At 42.0% G+C, this 12,119-nt stretch overlaps 1 protein-coding gene across 1 annotated transcript; it reads right to left on the bottom strand.

Moving 5' to 3' along the window:
• Positions 1-256: 256 nt before the first annotated feature.
• On the bottom strand, positions 257-12,118 carry TNFRSF1B (TNF receptor superfamily member 1B). The gene is given in 14 exon segments (XM_090123123.1): positions 257-764; positions 1,322-1,408; positions 1,411-1,507; positions 1,509-1,598; positions 1,898-1,937; positions 2,644-2,734; positions 3,428-3,612; positions 3,694-3,784; positions 4,613-4,662; positions 4,664-4,742; positions 5,273-5,400; positions 7,409-7,487; positions 7,490-7,502; positions 11,856-12,118. Coding segments are annotated over 14 exon segments (1,566 nt in total). The 5' UTR covers positions 12,096-12,118; the 3' UTR covers positions 257-468.
• Position 12,119: the final 1 nt, after the last annotated feature.

Here is a 12,119-nt window from a genome sequence, read left to right as displayed (position 1 = left end):
CAGTTCTCTGTTCTAGAAGTAATAATAAACCTCTAAGGTTATATGCAAGTTTAAAGTATGTGTTCTAAAAGCCTGATTCTCATCTGCATTTGTAGATTAGATGCTGTTCTACTGATTTTCTATAAGAAGTGGGTGGATGGATCTCAGCACTGAGCAACAAGTGAAAGATGGAACAGGATTTTCTGGTTCTGAGGTCTGAGACACTTCCAGTTTTTATAGATACTCTACACAACCTTCCAGAGAGAGTTCATTACGTGAGATTGGTAAGCATTAAAAAATAGTAACTCACTCAAAACTGCAAAACTCATCTTTTGACTCTCAAAGCTGATGAAGAAGAGATTAAGAACCTCAAAAAATAAATTCTTCTGAGATTTCAAATCTGCAGAAACTCTACATTTAACACATTTGGTTGTGAACATAAGGGCTGATCTGATTATCAGTCAATTAGTATAACATCTGTCATTTCCTTTAAACAGTTTTCATCCCCATATCTTGAACACCCAGAGGAGACTTCTTTGCATCTGGAAGTAAATCCCAAAGTAAATTGTCCTTGGCTTCCACCAATATCTGAATTTCAGTTTCTTTTTTCAAGGGGTTTTCTTCTTTTGAAAGGGGAGCTTCTCCCCCTGTTGGAGAACACTGAGCACTTCCACAATCCATGCTAGCTGGACCAGTCTGTTTTGGAAACTGGAAGCCACAATCCGGATTACATATTTTAACAACAAAAGTCACATTCACCTGTGTTCCTCCATTACCTGAGAGTTCTGTCAAATAAGAAAAAAACACACAGATCAAGCAAGGAAGAAAGCAGCCCGGAACAACGTGTTGGATTCTTTATCAAGCTCTTTGGCTTAAAAGTTCAATTACATACTCTACATCTTCTTCCTTTGCTTGATTTAGGCAAACTGGTGGAAGTGATTCTGCAACTTTTTCAGTTTTTGGGGGTACCTCAAATCCAAAAGTCATCCCTGATAGAAAAAAGCTGTAAAAATGAATACAGAGCTCTGGATCCCAGTCAAGTCTCTGCTCATGGTGAATGCTTCAGACAGCGTTCATTTCTTACTGCTCTCTCCGTCTCTTTGTCCCACTCCCATCACTCTGATCCCCAAAGTACAGCAGATAATTTTCTCCTCTGAGCATGCTCTCTTTACTGTTCTAGGCCAACAATTTAAAACAACCTTTTTCCAAAAGTAGCTGGGCACTTTTTCTGTTGAATGTGGATTTGATGCTCTACCCTCTCACTTAAACTTCTAGAAAGATTTGTATTTGACAACCAACTGTCAAGAGCTTCTGGAATGTTCAGATATACATTTGTTGATACTCTTATCTGAACTTGCAGAGCTGTGCCTGTCTCCACAGTGAAGCTTACACCCTTCTGCAGCTGCATAATGTTGTTGGAAACTTTCTAATCACTATCTTTGTTATTTATGACACTGTCTCTTGCAGATCCAGCTGGGTTATCCAGGGAGCTGCTGCTTGAGCCAGGAGTTTCCAGGAGTTCCCAAGAGATGCTGCTCCTCCTGTTCAGAACTGCTGGAGTTTTGACAAAAAAGTAAGAAATGCAGAATTGCACACTGCTTCTCTGTAGGGGAAAAAGGCTGGAACAGAACAATGTAAACTATTAATCTTTTTTAAGAGTGTTAACAAAAAGTGGTCAATACTTAGCTCAAGAAATCACTGATAGCAGTCATCACTATGCAAATGTATGCCAAGTAAAACTCATACTAGCTCACTGACCATTCAATAAGCTCAATGGGACAGGTTATGTGAGTTACACATTCCACTCTAGCTTGAAGTCCAGACCACTCCTTCCTCCCTGTCTTTCTGCTGTGCAGTTTTCTTATCCTCTCAATTACATAAAACTGCATGATTTCTGAAGGAAAGGAATGAGTGACACCGAATCCACTGCTTCAGTTGGTTGTGAGTATGCAAGGGCTGCAATTGAGGAAAGATGGTTCATTAGCACCAAAATTTGTTTCAGTTGCAACAGCTGCTCTTTTTGCTAGTGGAGCCTCTGCTCCCAGAATAAACTCCGACTGTATGTTTAGTACATACTGTGTGAAAGTGTTCAAAGTTGTACTCTATTAACTTTGCAAGCTGCTATAAATTTCACTATTAAGAAGACCCTCTGTATAAATTCCTATTATTTCCAGTATTATGTAATTGAGAAAAGCTCTCACTCATGACCAACTATGGCTGCAATTGTTTAATCATAACTATGAGCACTTGATAATGTGTAATATTTACATTTTGTGTAAAATATGTAACAAACAAGTTCCAATAGGAGTACAATGGTTTCACAGTTGTCCAACTCCTCTGGTACACCACATGTTTAAAATCTGAGGAACATGAGAGCTCTGAGTGGGACATCAGCCTTAGTGTATCTTTGTACTGAGCTCAATTTCATTTCGTGATTTAATAAAGACACTTGAAATGCACACGGAGTTCCTGGCATATTTACTTAATTATAAATTTCAGTTGGTGCATGCTTGTGTCATCAATGAATCTACATGACGCAGAAGTTTCAAAGAGAGCCAGCACCTCCTAGGATACATAAATCTGTCACCTGCTGGGTTCAAATTAGCAGGAAATGAGGTGACAGTACTTCCAGAACTGTTTGGTTTTGCTTCATGAATCTTTTTTTTTTTTTTGGAGAATAAACAATACTCCAAAACAGCAATTAAATTATTATTAATTATTACCAGGACCAATAGCAATGGCCCTGTTACTGATCCTGAAAATAAAACTGAAGCGGGTAAGTTATACAGCAGGTCAATCTGACAATGGACTGAATGAGAAGCAACAGTTTTCAGTCCAACTAAACTTAAAGTTCAGCTAAACTTAAAAGTGCCAGGGAGGTCTGATGCTCACATTTAATATCTCTCTCGTTACATACCCAAGTCTCATTTTCAGACTCCACTGGTTCTTAAAACTGAATTTTCCTGTTCTGAAAAGTGAAGACAGACTTTTCACCACGGCCACAAAAAGTATCTCATTAAGCTAAGAGCAATTCATTAAAAGCAAATTCAGGCAGTCCAGAATGCTCTTTTGGACAGACTATGAACAGCAGAGAATGCTGTTCACACTTGTGAACGCTATAAAGATTGGGCTGCTGTAAGTCAGGCTTGGCCAAACATCTAACACATAAACCTTTTCTTCCAGCTTCTTAATAGCACTAACTCTTAGGAAGTGCATTGTATAATCTAATTTCGGGCTTCTTAGAAGCACATAAAGAATTACAGTGACTGTGGAATGCAGCAAGGCAGGACAGATGTGACATTATGCAACTCAACACAAGCAGTGTCACTGAATTAACTCAGCTCTTCTGTTTGGGTGCAGGTAATTAGTTTTGGAAAGAAACTGTCAACTAAAGATAGTCTTGCTTCCCAGCCAGACAGAAGTGACTTTAAACGAGTTAACAGCTCACCAATGATGTAGGAGATGTCAGGCACAGAGTTCAGAATGACAGGCTGTGTTACTACTTCACCATTGTTGGAAGTTGAGCTTTGGCTCGGGAGGAGGTTTATAACAGTGTGAGGTAGAGCTGTGGCAACTGAGTCATGGCAAACAGTGTCATTCATGCTGTTTCCTGCAACAGCCACTGATTTACAACTGCAAGAAACAAAAAGAGAAGTTAGGAAAGAAAGCAACTCTGTATTCAGTTCAAAATTGCTATTAGACAGTCTGGCTTACACTGTATGTGGTGTGCAGCTGGTATCATAAGATTCCTCATCTGAATCTTATGAGGGACAGGGCTTACATTCTGTGTCTGTGCTGTCTGTTCCTTAAAAGAAATAGAAAACTCCAGTTAATCATCTAGTGAGAAATAAGAATGAATAATCTAAGCCTGTGGTGCAGATCCTGAAATTGATACAGAGGCAGTACACAACATACGGCCTGTCACGGGTGAGATTAATCTGAAACACCCCACCCAAACACCAATCAGAAGATTCATCAGGTGTTATTTTGGTACTCTTGATAGCCAGACATTTTCAGACTGGTAAAACCTGCCAAAATGTTAAAAATGGGGCATTAGAGACAACAGTGGAGCTTTTTTCCAATAGTCCCTGGCAGGCTGATCACCTACTGAACTCTGCTGGAGTTCTGCATTATTATCCTTAATTATATCCAACATTCTACATCTTTGGATATTATTTATCATCTTGACACAGCTATATTTATCAGAGCAGTGAATTTCAACATCTAATACAGAGAGACTCATTCTACAGGGCAGCATAGAATCACCATCACCTAATTAAACCAAAATTCAGCTGGAAGCTCTGCTTGGAGTGGGGAGCTTTTTGATATATGTCAACAAAAGATACCCATATTCTGTTCCCTTGGACATGCCCCTTGGAAATACTGTTGTGCTATGTACTGCTTACTTGCTGTGACAACGCTTCCCTTCAAATGAACATGTAGCTGTAGGGAATTAAGGGAATATTCCTGTAATTTACTCAGTTGGAAGCAGATTCAGAAATAACCTTTCTTATAATTCACCAAATTGGAGGCAGATTTAGAAATATTTACGGACTATTAAGGCAACAAATAACCATCTTCGAACCATACAGCCACATTGTGTGTGGGTTCTGAGAGCTGAGAATTAAATTACCTCTTCTGGAGACTCGGTAACCTTTCCCACATTTTTTATGCACTTTACATCTTTGAAATGCAGTACTTGTTGGGTGAGCAGCTGCAAGTCCCATCCTGTGATAGCATGCACATTTGATGCTCTACAAATCCTGGTTTGAAAACAAGAATAAAACAAGATTACATTAGCAACACTTCAAGTTGTGGTCTGCAATGTTTTGGGTGAATATGAGGTATGTTCACACACCACAAACTAAAGACAATTTTGCAGTTTCTGGCTAGAATATCGTCTTAAAGCAAATATGCTACAGGCCCCCAACATCTACATTTTTAGAAGAGTTTCGTCTGTCTTGAGAGGTGAAATTTGCATCTATACCATTCACACTTGAAACTCTGTATCTGCAGCTGCATCACAGCGTGTCATAACCATAAATACACCTCCAAGGCTGTGCTCTGATTGCTTCCAAAATATAACAAGCAGCAAAAGCATTAAGAACAGGACTATACAAGTGATAGACAAACACTCTAAGAGTGTTTCATAGAATCATAGAATGAAAAGGTTTGGAAAGGACCTACAAGATCATTTAGTCCAACCATCCTCCTAACACCATTATATTTAAACCAAACCATCTCTATGGGCAGGCTGTAAAAGGCAAACACCACCTTCACAATGCACAAGTACCTTTCCTGCAGGGTGGAGAGGAAGCAAAGCACTGAGGAGACCAATTCCAGGTGGCTGTAATGGTGTCAGGTAAACAAGGGATGCACTTTGTGTCCATGCTGCGACTGCAGCTCTCTGCCTTACGTTGACTTATAAGAAACAAAACAACAAAGGAAAGGTGAACGCACCAAAGCAATGAGTTTCTGCAGCTCCTAGCACTCCAAGCAATACCAAGAGCTGCTCAATTTCAGCTTCTCCAGGATCACAGTGAGGTGAACAGACAGGTTTTAGCAAGCGGTTTTTGGTGCAAACCAATGCCTCTCACCAGAAACAGAGTTGAGTGCAGTAGTTACAATAAGTATGAGCTCTTAAGTATTCTTTTTGAAGAATGAAAAACAGTCAGTTGCCATTTCCCCCTTGTATGAAAAGAGGAAGAAGATAACAGCCAATGTCTCATATTCTGTGCAGAAATATCCTGAAGAATATACTCAGGAAGAGGCATCATTAAAAAAGTCTTTGGAACTTCTTGGAAAATCTCCATTCTTCAAAACAAGTGGCCCTGGAGATGAGCCAGGGAAATTGCTTCCACAGTTTGTTTTTCCATGTACTCACTTGAAGCCTCCCCCATCCTGCTAATGACATCCTGCTAGTGACTTAGGCTAACATTTGTGATGCACTATCATTAAAAAATAATAGTAATTCAAATTCGTAACAACAAAAATAAAGATTTTGGCTCTCCTACAACATATTGCCCAGAGTCAAAACAATAAAATTAATCTTAGAATCACAGAATCCTAGAATGGGTGGGTTGGAAAGGACCTCAAGACCATTCAGCCCCAACTCCCTGCCATGGGCTGGGTGCCCCCCACCAGCTCAGGTCATCCAGGGCCCATCCGTGGCCATGGGCACCTCCAGGGATGGGGCACCCACAGCTCTGGGCAGCAGTGCCAGCACCTCACTGCCCTCTGAGTAAAGGATTTCTTCCTAAAATCCAACCTAAATCTCCCCTCTTTTAGTTTAAATTAAGAAGAGGAGGTATTCTTTATAGACTTAACAAACCACAACAGAAAAAAGTTCCAATCACAAATTATCATCTTTCCCTTGCTGTGTTTTTATTGAGTGATGCTCTACAGATCTCTCAGGACGTTTTCAGTTAATTCAAACAACTGTGGCTGTTTCAGCACATACTGATTTCCTGCTTAAACTTCCGGATCTCTGTGACAGGAACTCAGCACTTATGGAGACAAATTCTGTTTGCTCAGCATGTGGCGAGACAAATATACAGGGCTTTTTTTTTGCTGTCTCTAATACAACCATATAATGCAAACTTCCTGCAAAACCTCTGTTAAAGTATCCATGCACCTGTACCCTAACGTAAATAAATAACCAACCACTCTCCACACACTCCAATCTGCAATCAGCTTTTGCTAACAAAGGAACATTAATAATTGTCACTGCAGTGTCAGACAGAACCCCAGAGCAGACAGTTTCTGTAGCCTTGTACCTGGTCTCTCTCTGATCGTCGTCTGCAGTGTCTGATTTATGCTGAAAGACAACAAAACTCCCTTAATGAGCAATTAGAATTAACCTGCCCAGAGGAAAGCCCCTTGTGTAAGTGATATGTCAAAGTACAGACATTAAGCTCTACCTCACGCTCTGTTTTACAATTTATCTGTTGTTCGTGGGCTTTGTTCTGATGTGGGTCTCAGGCTGGAGGGGCTCTGAGCACTGATGGAGCTGTGGGTGCCCCTGTTCATTGCTGGACCAACCAGCCTTTTAAGGGTCCTTTCCAGCTGAAGCTATTCTGCAATTCTACATTGTTTAATTTTTGCAATTTCACTACTGTTCCATTTCTTTTTTTCTAACAGTTCAGTTAAATATGCCTCAATCAAAATACCATACAAAGCTGTGGTTACAAGAGCTGAACTAAGTACACAATCCTCCTGATAAGCCCCAGCCAAGTCAAACCTGCAGGAGAATGCCAGTTCTGTGTCCTGTTGGAAAATATTTGTTGAGCATTTTATTGTCTTCCTGTTGAGAGTGAATTATAACAGCAAAAATTGGATGCTTTTCAGGTGTGTCAGTAATCAAAATGTGGTATGGTCGTCTGAGCATTGCCTGAATTTGGCTGTGTAAAAGAATAATTTAAATTAGAACCTACCTGGAGGGCACTTGCTGCAACATTTCTTAAGCCTTTCTTCATAGAATTCAGTGCTGGGGTCTCTGCATTGTGCAGAGGCAGTGAATAATTCTAGGAGAAATGAAAGGAAAATCATTAGTCAGCAATCCATCCTGGCCCTTCAGTGTAATCAAAGAGACAAACTCTTAAAGGTCAGCGAAGGATTGACCTTTTTCTCATGACTCAGCACGAGAAAATACCTTTGAGAAAATACCAGAGGAAAACTTCCATTCTTACCTTTGGTATTGTGGGGAGCTGCATTTTCTATGATTCTAAAATACCTGAGGACCTCCTTTGCAAAAGGAAATACGCACTCACTGGCCAAGATAAAAGAAGCAAATGTTAGGTGGCATAAATGTAGGAGTTTCCTACTGGAGCAGAAAGGAGCTGTTCAAAGCATACAGAGCTGAGGAGATTGTTCCATGTACAACCTACACATGCCTAGAGAAGTACTTAAAAAATATGATGAAAAAGAGAAATTTGAACAGGAACAAGCCCTCCAGAGGCTGGTAATGAAAACATCCTTCCTCCTTACTGAAAGAAACATGTTGATTACCTATTGTGTTTTCACATTAGTAGACTTAATGCTTGGCACTCTCAACAACTGCTTAATGGGAACCCAACATTTTTTTATGCAGCATCTTGAAATGCAGCTTCCAGCGAAGAAAACTGAATTAATAAAGGGGCTTTGGCACAAGGATTGAAGACTTTGAAGCAGAACCATGAGGTTGGCTTCAACATTATCAATGAGATAACCAAAAAAATTAGGCTTTTCAATACCTTCTAGGCTTGCTGATGACTGTTAATGCTGAAGTTGATAATAGGCAATGAGTAGTAGAGGTACAATGCTATTTGCAAATATGAGCTGATAATGTATTCTGCTGAAGGGCAGGGAAAGGGCTCTGCTATCCAAACTATTTCATGTCCTTTCGCTTATTAAAGAAAGATCAAAGTTGTATTTTTGCCGTCGCTATGATAAACTTCATTCATGCACATACTTCAGAGCCTTTTTAAAGAGGAAAATTTCACTGAAAACACATAGAAAAAAAAAAAAAGAGAGAGAGAAGGAAATGCACCAAACCACATCACAAATTATCCTGCTGGTGAGGCTTCCCAGCAAAAAAAATGTTGTTATCACATCCTCTGTGTTCTCTGCTGCAATTACTGTCCGGAGTGTTAGAGGCACAGGAAAAACTGCTGGTCAATGGGTCACATCTGTTCCCCTTAACCTGTGCTTGAAAGGATATTTCTGCTGACTGATAACAACTCTGAAAGTTTATCTGCTGAGCTGTGGCTCTCAATGGCGTGCAGTTGACAATTTCTTGCCAACTTACCTTAAAGACCATTATGGGAAAACCAAAAGGACTCAGTGATTCACCATCATCAAATCATTAAGGTTGGAAAAGACCTCTAAAACCATCCAGTCCAACCATCCACCTACCACCAGCATTGCCCACTAAGCCACATCCCTTTAGTGCCACATCTCCATAGTTCTTTGACCCCTTCCACCTCCCTGGGCAGCCATGCCAGTGCCTGACCACTCTTTTGGAGAAGCACCTCTTCCTAATATCTAACCCACTGCTGGCTTATGGGATTTGAAAGACTTCATTTAATTTGACAGGTGCAATTGGAAGGTGAAATGTTTATCCATCTAGCAGCAGAGACACAAACGTTAGTAAGCATGTCTACTGCAATGCAAATCAGTCAGATTAGGCAACACATCTTGGTGCTGGGACACCAGCACAAGAAAGATGAGGGATGGCCCAAAGTATCAAGGGGTTACTTCTGGGCTTGCCCTTGACTGCACAACTCACTGGAAAGATTTTTGCAATGCCTGTATATTAGCAATAAGTGAGAAGTTACATCCAAAAAGCCATCCAAATTACTCAAGATCCTCTCTCCACAGCTGCTGCATTGTTTGCATCGCTTTCCCATCTGCACTACAGACTTCCATGAAACAAGATTCGTCACTGAGAAGAGAGGACTAAAAGCAGCCTCCATCCACCTAAGAAGTCAGTGCTGACTCTTCTAAATATGTCTACACAATTGCTTCCAAGATTCCCACTATCCTACCCACTGGGAGATAAATTAGCAGACTACATCACTGCCTCGTGGCTTTCAGGGCTGCAGCTGCAGTGGAACAGCACAAGTGAAAGCCTACATATGGAGGTCAATCACAACTGAGAGCCCAGTATCTGTGCCAGAGCTGAGCCTGAGTCACGATGGGAATTCAGACTTCTTCAGAACTAAAGGGGATGAGAACATGGGTGAGGAAGGCCAAGATCAGAAATCATGGCATATGACAGTGAAAAGCATTCTCTAAGTGCTCAATGCTAATTAGAGCAGAAGTTATTTCTATTACCTCCTGCCTTACAGCTTGTATCCATGGACTTCATCTGTAATTAAATTTAAGAACTTCAATACTAGAAATAAAACAAGCTTATGATAGATAGATAGATAGATAGATAGATAGATAGATAGATAGATAGATAGATAGATAAATATTCAGCCATTCGTATAACTTTCAGTTCCACTCAACACAGTCATCCAAAACAAAGAGATTTATCCCTGTTTTTTAATCCTAGCTCACATTTCTACACCTTTTCTTCTTCAATCTTCAAACTGAAGCTGTCAAACAAAGCAGCTTAAACAGGAACTGCATCTGGCATCTGACATTCTTTACGCATGTGAAACCACAATGAAGTCACCAAAGACTGATGTAAAAATCTGTTGCTATGGAAAGGTCTCAAAGTACAGAGATACCACTTGCTGAGCCACCAAATGTGCTAAAGACAGGAAAAAAAAAAAAAAAAACCCACAAAATTCTACTGAAAATATGTATATTGGTCACTTAGAGAAAGAATTCAATGGAAGATTAAGGTCGTCTTAAATAACTGCAATTCTCACCCAAGTCAGCAGGAGTTGAACCAGGACATCAGGCTTTAATAGTGAGACTCAGAGCATAAATCTTTTAAAGTTGCTTTCCTTCACGCATCACTGCAAGGTTGGGTTAAGATTAAGGTCTATGATTGGAATTGTTCTCCCATCCCATGGGAGGTATGCACAACAGAAAGCTTCAGGTGCCCCACAGCCCTTCTCCCTTCAGATAAATTAGGTGGGGGGGAACAAGAAAAAACGTGTCACTCAGGAGCTGTTGCTCTGCCAGCTTTTCTCCTCCAAAGATAAACATCTGCTCTCTTTAAATGAGTAAAAACTGATGTACAGTGGCCATTTGCAGCATTTGGTTTGCCATGAGCCCGAGGGCCTTGCAAAAAGTGACACTGAGGCTTTTCTCTGTGCTCTTTACCGTGACAGCATCATGCTTAGGGTGAGAGAAGAGTTAGCTCCTTTTGAATACAAGCCCTCTGTTGAGGGAGGCAGCAAGAAGCATGGCAAATCTCCAAGCTCACTTTTTGGTGAGAAGGTCTATCACGGTTCCAAGAATCCCACATCCATCCTACCATACTGTGTCCAAGGTATTTGGAATTATGGGATCACCTGAGTTGGAACGGACCCTTCAAGGCTATGGGGTCCGACTAACAGGAAGGAACAGGGACACCCGCAGTTCCATCAGTGCTCAGAGCCCCATGCAGCCACTTAGTGAACCAATAGTACCACCATACAACCCAGGGCTGAACTCAGCCTTTGCCTTACCTAAAGGTACAACTACTGTGACGAAAGATACATGGAAATGACCCCCATGGCACAAAAAAACCCATAGAGCTGGGACAGACTCTGAGCAACAGGACAAGGAGACTAAAAGAACTAAAAGAAGAGAGATTGAGATTGGATATAAGGAGATTTTTTTTCAATGAGGGCAGTGAGGCACTGCACAGACTGCCCAGAGAGGTGGTGCAGACACCCAAGGTCAGGGAATGGGGCTCTGAGCACTGATGGAGCTGTGGGTGTCCCTGCTCAGTGCAGGGGTTGGACCTGTTGGCCTTGAGGGTCCCTTCCAACTCCAACCATTCTGTGGTTTTGTGGTCTCCAAAGTCTTTTCCACGTTTATCTTATGTGCTTTCAAATCAGATGGAAAAAGGTTAGTGATGTATCAGCATAGCATATAAACAATCAAAGACCCCACTGAGCTCTTCGGTTTAAACAACTGAAGGACTCCTGCAACCACAGAATTCAGTAACAGCACAGAACAGCCACAGCTGCATCACATCAGCCCTTACAAGTGCATCCAAGGGCTCTGCTATGTAAATAGCGATGGTGCGAGGGATGCAGCAGAGCACGACGAGCTTTTTTCAAGCCCCTTCGTCGAGGCTTTGGGAAGCTAGAAAACACCAACTGCAAAGCCAAAGGGAGCGGGGCGAGCTTGGACGATACTTGGACCGTGCTTGGAAGCGCTGCCCCAGGCTCCCGAAGCGCTCCGAGCTCCGCCCGCCGCCCCGCCGCCCCCCGGCCGCCCCCCGCACTCACCCGTCCGCCCGCAGCGCGGAGCAGCGCGGCTCCATCGCAACGCACAGCGAGGGCTAGGCGGAGCTGAGGCTCTGTGACAGCGCCGGGAGCCGCTCCGCTGCCGGCGGGGCTGAACCGAGGGGCTGCCCGCCCACGAGGGACCGCGCGGGGTTGGAGCCGATGGTGGGATGTTAAAAGCTGCGTGGCTTCCAAGGTGCCCCGAGGAGCTGCAATGGAGCTGTTGGAGAAGAGATGGGACATCGCAGACACAAGAATTGCGGCTGT

Source organism: Phasianus colchicus, chromosome 22, assembly GCF_987193195.1.
Source record: "Phasianus colchicus chromosome 22, bPhaCol1.hap1.1, whole genome shotgun sequence".
In the NCBI taxonomy this organism is placed as follows: domain Eukaryota; kingdom Metazoa; phylum Chordata; class Aves; order Galliformes; family Phasianidae; genus Phasianus; species Phasianus colchicus.
This window is presented reverse-complemented; position numbering and strand designations above follow the sequence as displayed.